Source organism: Tachyglossus aculeatus, chromosome 5, assembly GCF_015852505.1.
Source record: "Tachyglossus aculeatus isolate mTacAcu1 chromosome 5, mTacAcu1.pri, whole genome shotgun sequence".
NCBI classification, from domain to species: domain Eukaryota; kingdom Metazoa; phylum Chordata; class Mammalia; order Monotremata; family Tachyglossidae; genus Tachyglossus; species Tachyglossus aculeatus.
Window position 1 is genome coordinate 17,638,649 of NC_052070.1, and position 13,828 is coordinate 17,652,476.

Below are 13,828 nucleotides of genomic sequence, written 5' to 3' on the forward strand. Positions count from 1 at the left end.
CCTCACCGAAAAGGAGCACAACAAAAACGGCATCAAGGTATCGAACCATTCATTGTAGCAAGACTTCCCTCGCTAGTTGTTTAGCTTCTTCTTAATTCCCTTTCCAAAGGTGTAGACATTTGCACATGTGTATTTCCGCCCGAGTCTGAGCTTCTCTGTGCTCCGAGTTTGTTTCACCTTGGGGTGTTGGATCTTCCATGACCGTGACTTGAGCAGAGTCTTATTCAAAGGAAAACTGGGCTGAAGAGGAAGTTGATGAATCGGCACTGGGCCAAACGTTGTGCAGCCAACCCGTCTTGGGATGGGGGGGTGGATAATTAGCCAAACTCATTTTCGTTTTCATGCTCACGCTAAGGGAAAGCAGCACATTTTTGTACTTTGTGTGAGTGGGGAGGGGGACCACTGAACTGAAGGATCATCAGAACAGTGTAATCCGCATGCAAATGGCACTGAAGTGTCTTTTTGACAGACAGATTTTAGATTCCTTTGTGTTCTGTGGCATTCATTCGATAGTTCATCTAAGAGAAGCTGTGACCTTGGGGGAAGTGTGAAGGGGGAGGGCGGAGGAAGGCATTGTCAACGGGGGGAACTGTTCAGAGTTTAGAGCAGGATTATGATAAGCTTATTAAACAAATTCTTTTTTTTCACTTGCTTTTGTCACTGTTGAACGTTAATGACATTTTTTAAAAACTTGGGCTTCTCTACTGAGTGATAATCACTTGAAAAACGCTTTTATTAGAAAAAACCTATATTGATAAACAATTCAGCGACAATCCACAGATGTCTATAGCACACCTAACTCCCCAGATAAACAAATAATGTTCTGTAATTTTTACATATAGTTCATCAATATTATCAGTTCCAGTATAGGCCAGAAGCCTACTTTTGTTTTCCAAAAAAAAGTACACTCCCAAACTCAGCACCTTAACAAATTAAAATTGTTTTGGCGCATTTGTGGAATTTCTGGGCTTTAAAAAAAAATTAAGATGTTTTAAATCATTTTTTTTCAATCGGTGCTCCTGTTTTTTCCTCAATACCGGCAATAGTGGGCAAATTCCGGATTTTCCATGAATGAGATTCATCTCCATCCTTTCCCTCTAGCCATTTATACAGCAGTCAATACCCAAATGTTGATGTGTTCGGTCGATCTAGACTTTGTTTCATGCCCAAGCACAGGATGAAAGTGATCCATTCTGATGGCTGTTATTCATTCAGTGTGAATAGATCTCAGATAAAGGGGTTGTAGATGGAAGTTTTAACAATCATTAATGATGATGATATTGTTAAGCACTTACTATGTGCCAAGCACTGTTCTAAGAGCTGAGGGAAATACAAGTTTTTACAGGTGGGGCTCATACTCTTAATCCCCATTTTACATGTGAGGTAATTGAGGCACAGAGAAGTGAAGTGACTCACTCAAGTTCCCACAGCAGATAAATGGTGGAGCCAGGATTAGGACCCAGGGCCTCTGACTTCCAAGCCCATGCTCTTTCCACTAGGCCACGCTGCTTAGCTGCAGCACACTTGTCTCTTGAATTTATTAACTATTAGTGCCCTGTTCTAGTCTTCATTTTATCCCTTTTACCAAAAACCGGCCCAAAAAGGCCAGGCAGGGTAAAGAGTGATGACATTCTAGTCTGGTTTAAGTTTCAGTGAGGCCTTTGTTTTGACTAGTTTTGGTCTTACCCCTATGCCAAATTGGATCAGTAGGCCTCTAGGGCAGGGGAATGGACTCATTATGCACGATATAGCGTTATCATGGCAGCTCTAACTGCATGGATTCGAGACTCTCGAAAATCCCTCACTCTGGCATTAGTAGACTGCACTGCTGGAAATTAGAGAACCGCTAGGCGATGGGCTCATTAAGACTGTGGAGTCCAAATCCTTTAAAGGAAGCTTATGGGGTCAGACCCCAGCAGAGGGAGTATTAAAATATTGTTCATCCTGAGACGCAGAGAACTGAGTGAATGAGAGAAGCACAGAGAGGAAAACTAATTAGTGATGTTACATTTATCATGGTCTACAGGGCCAGAAATTTCTTCTAAAGTTACCAAAAGCTCTACCAGCTCTGTGTCCCATAAGGGAGCCCATGTCTCAGTTTCTCTGTCCCCGGCCATCAAGTTGTGAACATTTTTCCAGCATCATAGAGGATGTGTGACTAAAGCAAGACCCTAAACAATGCTAAATTCTCGAGCAACTCCAAATGAAAATCATGAGATCAACTTTCTACACTTTTTATTTTGTCTTTTGTGTCTTTAGTCACCTTGTAGTGAACCAGGTACCATTTCAGCAACAGCAACATAGCAACACACTTGTGTACTTCCACCTTTCATGCCATGCATCCCAAGGTGCTTTGCAAATGCAGCTAGAATTTAGATCCCCAAGGAAGGTTGAATAAAATAAGTACATGGAAGCTAAACTTCATCTGGAGGTGTACTGCTTAATGAACAGTAATTAAAGCTGGATTCTCTATCAGTAAGCTTAATTAATAATGATAGAGTAATATCCTCCTACTTGATCTGCTGATGGTTATCTAAAGGTATCTTTTAGTTATAGTGCTCATGCTTAAAAGTAAAATGGGGATGTATTTTGATGATTAGGAGCTTCAGTGAGGAAAACTAAAAACAGATCAAGTTATAAGGATGACTAAAAGAACTAGAAAGCATAATGAGCTATCTTACGGAATATGAAGACCTTAATGTACAAGAACTTCCCATGCAAAGGAGATAGTTTTAGTAGCCATTATTTCTCATTTTGCTGGCAGTTTTCCATTGCTAATCTATGCCCTCCTTAGGCTTTTAGTAGTTAATTTTGATATCAATTTTGCAAGACAGTGCGGTAGGGTTTTTCTGGTTATTTCGATGAGAAAATGTGTTGAGGAAAACGAAGGCTCATTTGATCATTATTCAGTCCAGAAAAAAAAGTAATTATCATTCTTTTAATCGCCTTTTCATTCTCGAGTGTTAAACAAATTAAACACCTCCATCCTAACATGATGGAGAAAATGACTCTTTGCCCTCTGACAGAATCACTGACAACTAGAAAACCAAACTGTAGAGTTAAAAGTACAAAATCAAAACAACCTGTAATTATTCATGTAGTACTGTTGCTTACGCCCTGTTTCCTTTTTCTCCTCCTCTTTTTTTCTCCTGATATGTATCTTCTTAAAAGTGCCAATAAATGGTAAGTTCCATATTGCCCCATGGAAAAGACATGGAGGGAGAGGGAGTGTGGGTGTTACTTGGAGACTTTGACCAGTCAGCTGGATCTGTTGTGTGTTGGCTTGCATGGTAGTTGGCATTTAACATTTCATGCCTATAGAAATGGCCCATGAGATCCTGTGAAGTTGTTAGTGCTAGAGCATGCTAAGTGGCCAGTCAACAACACATGAACGCTAAGTAGAGAACACCTTTTCATTTTTCCTCTTGAGTTTTATTCCGTGTATTGTATCAGAGACACATTTTCATCTTAGTCCGGGCTTTATACATCATTAACCACGTTGTGCACTATTTTATTTTTGCTCACAAGACATCTGTTCTGAATTCACTCTGTAGCAGAGAGCACTCAACTGGTCTGAGGACAGTACAAGTCCTGTTTCATATGAGGAGGACTTGATGAAGTTTCAAAATGAAACTTCTCCCCTTTTTAGTACCAAACGGCTAAGAAGCTGAATGACCTTTTTTTTGTTGTTGCTGTTGTTGTCGTCGTTGTTATTAAGTCAGTTAATGTTTCCCAGGCAGTTATAGAGTTTGGACTGCATTGTAAAGCTTGCCTTGTAGAGGTCCAGAGTTTTGCCTCATTCCAATCAGTCTTGCCGTAGAAATTTCCGAACCTTTCACTGTATCCTATCAGACGTAGAGGATATTGCTGGAACGGACAATGGTGATATCAACTGCCGTCATCTTAGCGGTCTCTGGGTTCCTTACTTACTCTGTTTCTCTGCACTTACTTATTCAACGGCCTTTTCTCGTAGACGAAACCCACACAATGGCCAGTGATACCAGCAGCCTGGCCCAGACTCACACGTACAAGAAACGCGAGCCTGCCGACGTGCCCTATCAGACTGGGCAGCTGCACCCCGCCATCCGGGTAGCTGACCTGTTGCAGCATATCACGCAGATGAAGTGCGCGGAAGGCTATGGCTTCAAGGAAGAATACGAGGTGAGTGAGACTTCGTCCAGAGGCCCAGTTACCCAACATCTCGGAAAAGTCAGCCATCTCTGATCTCCAGGCCGAGGAAGTCCAGAGAAACTTGGCAGTGAGGAGAGGCAGGGTAAAGGGGCAGCATGGTGTAGTGGATAGAGCACCAGCCTGGGAGTCAGGAGGTCATGGGTTCTAATCCCTGCTCCACCACTTGCCTGCTGTGTGACTTGGGGCAAGTCACTTCCCTACTCTGTGCCTCAGTTACTTCATCTGTAAACTGGAGATTGAGACTGTAAACCCCACATGGGACTGGGACTGCGTCCAACCTCATTTGCTTGTATCTGCCCCAGCACTTAATACAGTGCCTGGCATATAGTAAGTGCTTAACAAATACCATCATCATCATTATTGTTATTAAGATGTTTCCATTTTGGTGGGATCTAGTGTAGAGATTCTGGCTTTCTTCATGGCTTTCTTTTCCTTTCCCTGTCCTGCTGCCAAGGAATTGGGATTCTGGAAGTGATGGATTTGCAATCCAGAGGAAAGAGACACAGCAGGCCTTTATTAAGTGGGCAAATCCTTTTTATAACCCCAGAAATAATAACAATAATGATTGGGGTTTGTGTTAAGCACTTGCTATGTGCCCAGCACCCTGTTAATAATAATAATGATGATGGCATTTGTTAAGCACATTCTATGTGCAAAGCACTGTTCTAAGCACTAGGGGGGATACAAAGTGGTCAGGTTGTCCCAGGTGGGGCTCACAGTCTTAATCCCCATTTTACAGATGAGGTAACTGAGGCTCAGAGAAGTTAAGTGACTTGCCCAAGGTCACACAGTAGACATGTGGTGGAGCTGGGATTAGAACCCATGACCTCTGATTCCAAAGCCCATGCTCCTTCCACTGAGCGACGCTGTTTCTCTAAGCTCTGGGTTAGATATAAGATGATCAGGTCCCATCCCCACTTCAGTCTAAACTTCGCACTGCTGCCCGGATCATCTTTGTGCAGAAACGCTCTGGGCATGTTCCTCCCCTCCTCAAAAATCTGCAGTGGCTACCAGTCAACCTACGCATCAGGCAAAAATTCCTCACTCTCGGCTTCAAGGCTCTCCATTACCTCGCCCCCTCCTACCTCACCTCCCTTCTTTCCTGCTACAGCCCAGCCTGCACCCTCCGCTCCTCTGCCGCTAACCTCCTCACTGTGCCTTGTTCTCGCCTGTCCCGCTGTCGACCCCCATCCCACACCCTCCCCCTGGCATGGAATGCCCTCCCTCCACACATCCGCCAAGCTAGCTCTCTTCCTCCCTTCAAAGCCCTACTGAGAGCTCAGCTCACCTCCTCCAGGAGGCCTTCCCAGACTGAGCTCCCTCCTTCCTCTCCCCCTCCCCATCCCCCCGCCCTACCTCCTTCCCCTCCCCACAGCACCTGTATATATGTTTGTACAGATTTATTACTCTATTTATTTTACTTGTACATATTTACAATTCTATTTATTTTGTTAATGATGTGCATCTAGCTTTACTTCTATTCATTCTGATGACTTGACACCTGTTTCACATGCTTTGTTTTGTTGTCTGTCTCCCCCTTCTAGACTGTGAGCCTGTTGTTGGGTAGGGACCGTCTCTATATGTTGCCAACTTGTACTTCCCAAGTGCTTAGTACAGTGCTCTGCACACAGTAAGCGCTCAATAAATATGAATGAATGAATGAATGAGGGACTGCCACTCTAAGTAAGAGGGAGAACAGGAATTTAATCCCCATTTTACAGAAGAGGAAACTGAGACACCAAGAAGGTAGGTGGTTGCCCAGGGTCACATAGCAGGTAAGTGGCAGAGCCGGGATTGGAACCCAGGTCCCCTGACATCCAGTCCCATACTCCTTCCACTGGGCCATCCTCCTTCCCTAAGAAAGAACAAAGAATGCCTTCTTTCAGGAGTGGGTGGAACCATAGCCTGAGGGGAATTTACCAATGACCTTTGGACATTCGATATTAGGCCCACCCCCAACCCCACAGCACATATGTGCATATATTTAAATTATATATTATAAATTACTTATTCATATCAATGTCTGCCTCTCCCTCTAAACTGTAATCTTGCCATGGGCAGGGAACGGGTCTGCTAATTCTGCTGTATTGTGCTCTCCCAAGTGCTTTAGAATAATTATGGTATTTGTTAAGCTCTTACCATGTGCCAGCCACTGTTCTAAACACTGGGGGAGATACGAGGTAATCAAGTTGGACACAGTCCTTATCCCATATGGGGCTCACAGTCTTAATTCCCATTTTACAGATGAAGTAACTGATGAGGTAACAGAGAAGTTAAGTAATTTGCCCCAGATCACAGAGCAGGCAGATGGCGAAGTCAGGGTTAGGACCTGTGACCCAGGCCCGTGCTGTTGCCACTAGGTTTAGTGTACACATGGTAAGCACTCAGTAAATACGATTGATTTATTGGGTTAATATCTAGACTTTCTCCTTTTTTTAGTTTAGAAATAGTGCCCCATTTTTATGCCTCAGACACTTGTGTCTGTTGGTTTTGGGTTTAGATATTCTTGCTTGCTCACATTTCCAGTCATTAAAGCTTCAAAGCAGCAAACAGTCCAAAACTGTTTTCTGAGTCAGTGTTGTTATTCATCCAAACTCTGTGAAAGCCAGAGAAACATTACTCAGCTAGACTGTCCCCCCGGTAAACCTCTACAAAGCCACCGTCAGCTAGAGATATTGAAAAGAGCCAGAAATTGGGCTCCCAGCTTTCAGGTGAATGACATCGAGAGATTAGGCATTTTTCAGGTGAGCCTCTGTATTCTAGATGACCTTTTGGGAATATTTGGATTGGATTAAATGATTTGGTTCACATGGCATGAAAACTGACTCCCTCTGCACATTTCCTTTTACTTTTTTAAAGCCCAGCTTAAGAATTAATAACATTAAGGCCAGTCTTCAGAAAATTAATGGAGTAGAAAAGACAGAACTAGGTTGATAGTAGTCTATGCTGAGATAATGAATGCACACCCACTGAGTTGGCTTTGTTATGTTCCAGGCCTCTAGTGCAGGTGGTGGGCAAATATTTATTAATAATAATGAGACTAATGAGAGAGATTAGTTATGCGATTACATAGCAATTCACAAGATAAACTGTATCTACTTTTGCAGGGGAAATATCCTATTTCGAGATGGGGAATATGGTCAAATCAGGGAAGAGACTTTTTCTGGATAAAGCCTATGCATTAATATGCTCAATTCTGAACAAATGGTAGGCTAGGTTTTGTTGAATTTGGGCACTCTTTTAAATGATCATTTATTTAATGAGGTATAGGATTTTGAGAGCACTTTTCTTGCAGATTGCTGGAGGCACAGAAGAATGTTAAACAAGAATCATTTGAAATATGTTAAGAGCAAGATTGGGGGAAATACATAGGGGAGCAAGGAAGTGGTCATGCGGAAGGTAGTTGGGGAGAGGAAGCAGGGAAAATTCCAGATGGAAATAAGCAATAATAACCATAATTGTGGTTATTAAGCACTTACTATATCCCCCCATCTTACCTCCTTCCCTTCCCCACAGCACCTGTATATATGTATATGTTTGTACATATTTATTACTCTATTTATTTATTTTACTTGTACATATCCATTCTATTTATTTTATTTTGTTAGTATGTTTGGTTTTGTTCTCTGTCTCCCCCTTCTAGACTGTGAGCCCACTGTTGGGTAGGGACTGTTTCCAACTTGTACTTCCCAAGCGCTTAGTACAGTGCTCTGCACACAGTAAGTGCTCAATAAATGCGATTGATTGATCCCACTTGGACTGTGAGCCCCGTGTGGGGCCTGATGATCTTGTCTCTACCTCCGCATTTAATGCAGTGCTTGGCACATAGTGAGCGCTTAGGTTCTAATCCCAGCGCCGCTACTTGTCTGCTGTGTTGCCTTGGGAAAATCACTTAACTTCTCTGTGCCTCAGTTATCTCATCTGGAAAATGGGGATTAAGACTGTGAGCCCCACGTGGGACAACTTGATCACCTTGTATCCCCCCCAGTGCTTAGAACAGTGCTCTGCACATAGTAAGCGCTTAACAAATGCCATTATTATTATTATTATTATTATTATTATTATTAATTCAGTCGTATTTATTGAGCGCTTACTGTGTGTGTGCAGAGCACTGTACTAAGTGCTTGGGAAGTACAAGTCGGCAACATATAGAGACGGTCCCTACCCAACAACGGGCTCACAGTCTAGAATATAGTCTACTATATTCCAAGCACTGTACTAAATACCAGGATAGATACGGGATAGTAAGGTCAGATACAGTTCCTATCCTACGTGGGGCTCAAAATCAAAGTAGGTAGGAGAACAGGTATATAATACTCATTTCACAGATGAGAAAACTGAGGCACAAAATTAAGCGTAACTACAGGCACCAGGGATTTATCAGGAAGGGAGTCTGAGAAGAACTGATTCCAGGAGACTAAGTTGCCTCCCTATTATCTGAGACCCAGAGTACTTCTCACATAGAGAAGCAGTGTGGCTCAGTGGAAGGAGCACAGGCTTTGGAGTCAGAGGTCATGGGTTCAAATCCTGACTCCGCCAGCTGTCAGCTGTGTGACTTTGGGCAAGTCACTTAACTTCTCTGTGCCTCAGTTACCTCATCTGTAAAATGGGGATTAAAACTGTGAGGGAAGTACAGTAATTGTACAAATTAATTTGATTTGTATTTTGCTAAATTGTGCATTTATGTGATGGACTTAAAATCAAGGCATATGCCCTCCCCCCAGGGACTGTTTATGGAGAGTTAACAGGCTGTTTATGTTTTTATATAGGCTTCACAGCCAGTCACAGAAGTAGAGGTTTCAGTGTGTGCCATGGGCTTCACACCCTGTTGAGTTGCTTCAGTCAGCTTTTAGTCCCATTTCCCTGGACCCGTTCAGGGCAGCTTGTCTGTGTCATACTGCTGCGTGCTATAAGTAGAGCTGCGCAGAAAGCAGAACACTCAGCAGTTTGAGCAGAAAGCAGTTCTGATGATGTTTGGTGAATCACAGACAAAACATTGAACAAAGTAATTCTGCCAGGAGCACCCACTCCAAAAATGCAAAGCCGGTCATGAAAACCATTGCATTATGGAATAGCCTCTAGCTGTGTGTGAGTAGCCCACTGCCAAATGCCATCTAATATCAAGGTTCATAGTTTAGAAATGAGTGAATTAGTAAATTTAAAGTATATTCACTCTTTGTTTCAAAAAGAGCAGGGGTAGTGGGATTCTTAAATTGCTATTTTTTTTAGTTCTGATGCATCATCATCATCATCATCATCAATTGTATTTATTGAGCACTTACTATGTGCAGAGCACTGTACTAAGCGCTTGGGAAGTACAAATTGGCAACACATAGAGACAGTCCCTACCCAACAGTGGGCTCACAGTCTAAAAGGGGGGAGACAGAGAACAAAACCAAACATACCAACAAAATAAAATAAATAGAATAGATATGTACAAGTAAAATAAATAAATAGAGTAATGAATATGTACAAACATATATACATATATACAGGTGCTGTGGGGAAGGGAAGGAGGTAAGATGGGGGGGATGGAGAGGGGGACGAGGGGGAGAGGAAGGAAGGGGCTCAGTCTGGGAAGGCCTCCTGGAGGAGGTGAGCTCTCAGTAGGGCCTTGAAGGGAGGAAGAGAGCTAGCTTGGCGCATGGGCAGAGGGAGGGCATTCCAGGCCCGGGGGATGACGTGGGCCGGGGGTCGATGGCGGGACAGGCGAGAACGAGGTACAGTGAGGAGATTAGCGGCGGAGGAGCAGAGGGTGCGGGCTGGGCTGTAGAAGGAGAGAAGGGAGGTGAGGTAGGAGGGGGCGAGGTGATGGAGAGCCTTGAAGCCCAGGGTGAGGAGTTTCTGCCTGATGCGCAGATTGATTGGTAGCCACTGGAGATTTCTGAGGAGTTCTGATGCATCAGGTATTCATAGCAGCCCTGTCTTTCCCTTAACTTTGGGAAAATGGGTGTCACTTCGTAGGACAATTTTCGGGAAAGGCCTTTTGTGTTTAAAGCTTACAAGCAAATAGTGTGGACCTGAATCAGTCACTGGCAAAAGTCATTGGCAAGGGCTAATTGGGAGAGAGGGGTTTGCTTCCCTTTGAGCTTTATGGCACTGACCTATTACTGTTCTCTCAGGTAGGTGGAATAGGGTACTGAATGGAAAGGGAGTGGGGGACGTTTTATTTACTGTTCAACTATACTGTCGTATTTCTGTAGTCCTGTTCATATTCTGTAGAACCTCACAGTGGAGTTTTAAGAGATGTGTGAGAAGAACACTTCTTCATCATGGCCCTTTTTTCTCTACATCCAAACTGCTACTATGTTGATCCAACCACCTATTACATTCTGCCTTGAATACTGCTTCCTCACTGACCTCCCTGCCTGTTGTCTCTCCCTATTCCAGTCCTTAGTACTCTGCTGCCCAGATCATTTTTCTAAAAAAACCGTTCTGTCCATGTTGCCCCATTCCTCAAGAATCTCCAGTCATCTCCCGTCCATGAGAAGCGGTATGGCTCAGTGGATAGAGCACGGACCTGCGAGTCCGAAGCACCTGAGTTTTAATCCCACATCTGCCACATATCCGCTGTGTGACCTTGGGCAAGTTACTTAACTTCTCTTGACTCTGCCTCCTCTAATATAATAATATAATGTAAATGAGGCATTTTGTTTTTCCTCTGACTCAGATAGTGCCACCACTCAGTGACATTTCTGTTTTGCTTCATTCCAAATTCAGTAAAAAGCAGTTTGTCCAGACTCCAGGACGTTTTTGGAGTAGAGATATTTTGCTGCTTCTCTCTGATTCCAAACCTTTATCTCTGCCAAGAGAAAAGTGTCTGTAAATTGGTCTAAACACTGAAAGGATTTATTAAATGAAGAATCAGAAATACAAGTGTCTAAATGAAAGGAAAAAGCATATGGCAGGGATGAGACTGAGGATTGTTCACAGTGAACTTCCTTATTTGATTTTGGTCTAACAAGATAGATTGCAGGCCTCACCAGGGAAATACAGTAATGTGAGTGGAAGAAAAATTCAGACATGAATCACAATAACAAAGTAAACAGACCAAGTCGAATAAAAAAACAGTGCCTAGTCTACAAAGCACTGTTGCGAAGACAAAGAATAAGGCCTTTGAGTGTTCATACTATTTCCCTGTAGTAGAATTGTTGTTTTCTCTAAGCGGAAAAATTTAGGAAAATATAAACAATTAATACATTCCAGGCTATGTATTATCAAAATATTAATATTCACTTACTGAAAAAGACCTTTTCTCATGACTAATAGCCCTGCTTTATTTTTTGAAAATGAAAGCCAAGGGCTACAACGTAAAAGTGTGTCTAATTTTCCCATTGTAACAATTCTGATATGGAAGGATTTTTATCCTGTCGTGCAAATGTGATAATTGAAACCGACCATAGACCTGAAGAATAAGACCACAGCCAGAAACACATTTAAGATAGCAACTTTCTCCAGGGTAGAAACCGGTGATAAATTCAAAATGCACGCGATTAGCTTCATCGAAGGGAGCTCAGTTTGTCCAAAAAATTGGAAAAATTCTAGCAACAATTGTAAAGTTCAAGAAAAGCCCATAAACATTTGCAAACAATGTTGTATTCCTTAGCACCTCAGGAACTCCTAATATGCTAAGTTCTCCTATAACAGGGGAACCCCTTGTTCTCAGTGACTCTCAGATTAAGGAAAACTTGGGCTATTTTATGTCCACCTTGGCTGGTTCGGCACTCTTATGCACATCGAATTCTCACAGTTATCACAAAAAGGTAGTTGCCAGTTGTTGCAATTCCCTAGCTTCTTTCCAGTTCTCTCTCACCCTCTTTAAACTTTCCTCCCTCCTTCTCCCACCATTGTGGCTTTTAAAGTGGTTTCCCTATTTGCCTTTGACCCATGTGGGCCTTACTCGTCAGCAGCGTGGCTCAGTAGAAAGAGCCCAGGCTTGGGAGTCAGAAGGTCATGGGTTCTAATGCCGACTCTGCCACTTGTCTGTTGTGTGACCTTGGGCAAGTCACTTCTCTTCTCTGGGCCTCAGTTACCTCATCTATCAAATGGGGATTAAGACTGTGAGCCCCACGTTGGACAACCTGATTACCTTGTAGCCACCCCAGCACTTAGAACAGTGCTTGGCACATAGTAAGCGCTTAACAAATGCTATCATTATTATTATTATTCCCCTCCCTGCACACTGCCTATGTTTATAGAGCTGGTATCATACAGGAAGTGAGTCTGGGAAATTGAAATTGACGTGTTGAAAAGCCAAAATAGGGTGTAAATTTGGAATTGCCTCTCATTGTGTCAGTCACTACCCCTCAATAATACTTTTTAACCCTAAAATTCCACCCCTTATCTGCATTCATTCATTCATTCAATCGTATTTATTGAACGCTTACTGTGTGCAGAGCACTGTACTAAGTGCTTGGGAAGTACAAGTTGGCAACATATTGAGACGGTCCCTACCCAACAGTGGGCTCACAGTCTAGAAGGGGGAGACAGACAACAAAACAAAACATGTAGACAGGTGTCAAAATCGTCAGAACAAATAGAGTTATAATTATGCGCACATCATTAACAAAATAAATAGAATAGTAAATATGTACACGTAAAATAAATAGAGTAATAAATCTGTACAAATATATACAAGTGCTGTGGGGAGGGGAAGGAGGTAGGGCTACAAAGAATAGACATGTAAAAAAAAAAAACCCAGTGCTTTGACAACATCCACTGTTCCCTTTTCTTGCTCTCATAAATTGAAATTCCCATTTTTATTTAACGCTTCCAAGGCTTTTAGCCAGGTGAAGAAACCAATCACATTTGCTCAACTTTCCCCATCACTCAATCAGTGGCATTTATTGCATGCTTAATGTGTGCAGAGCACTGTACCGAACACCTGAACACCTGGGACTGTAAGCTCTTTGTGAGCAGGGAATGTGTCTTCCAACTCTGTTGACAGACTAAATGTTCTCCCAGTCATTCATACACACAGAAAGCACTTAATAAATACCACTGATTGAATGGGAAAGCCCAACACAATAGAGTTGGTAGACACGATCACTTGCACATTCCTTCTCAGTGATCCCAGCTCTTCCCCCGCTTCTCCCTTTGCTTCTTATCCACGTCTTTCTTTGAGGTGACTGAGAGTAGGAATTTGGATGTGTGATGATGTGGAAATTGAAGACCGTGTACATCTGGGACATAGGATAGAACTGGAGAAAATGGAGCTGAGGGGTTTTGTTGTTGATAGAATCACTGACGGCACAGCTGGGGCTGCTATTCTGCATGAGACACTCAGCACCCTACCTCCAACAGACACATTCTTCAGATGCTCTTTTCTCTTCTTAATTTGTATTCTGCAACATCAGCTGAGTCAATCAGTTGCTACAATCAGTGCAGGTTATTATCTGTCCCACAGAATACAAATAACAAACAAAAACAGAACCACTGAAGGATAAAGGTAGGGATGGGGGGATTGGCAAGCCACTGTAAAATGCATTGAAAACAACCACCGCAGCTGTGTCTTCTGGTGTCTGCAGCAGCCAACTGCTTTTTGACACATTTTCCCCTGTAATTATTATCATTATCGTAATGTGGTCCATGCAGTAAATGTGGAACCTTTTCTCTGAAACTGAGATTTGGCCTTTCG

The 13,828-nt window shown here is 42.8% G+C and overlaps 1 protein-coding gene across 10 annotated transcripts in view; it reads left to right on the forward strand.

Moving 5' to 3' along the window:
• Positions 1–13,828, forward strand: part of PTPRM (protein tyrosine phosphatase receptor type M) — an 892,842-nt gene that overhangs the window by 724,229 nt on the left and 154,785 nt on the right. For 5 of the 10 annotated variants that reach the window (XM_038746197.1, XM_038746199.1, XM_038746203.1 and 2 more), the window contains one exon: positions 3,974–4,161. In XM_038746197.1, coding sequence (XP_038602125.1) covers positions 3,974–4,161 — 188 coding nt within the window. Of the gene's footprint in view, positions 1–13; positions 38–3,171; positions 3,184–3,973; positions 4,162–13,828 lie in introns of all 10 variants that reach the window. The other 5 variants (XM_038746195.1, XM_038746198.1, XM_038746201.1 and 2 more) reach the window with 2 other exon arrangements.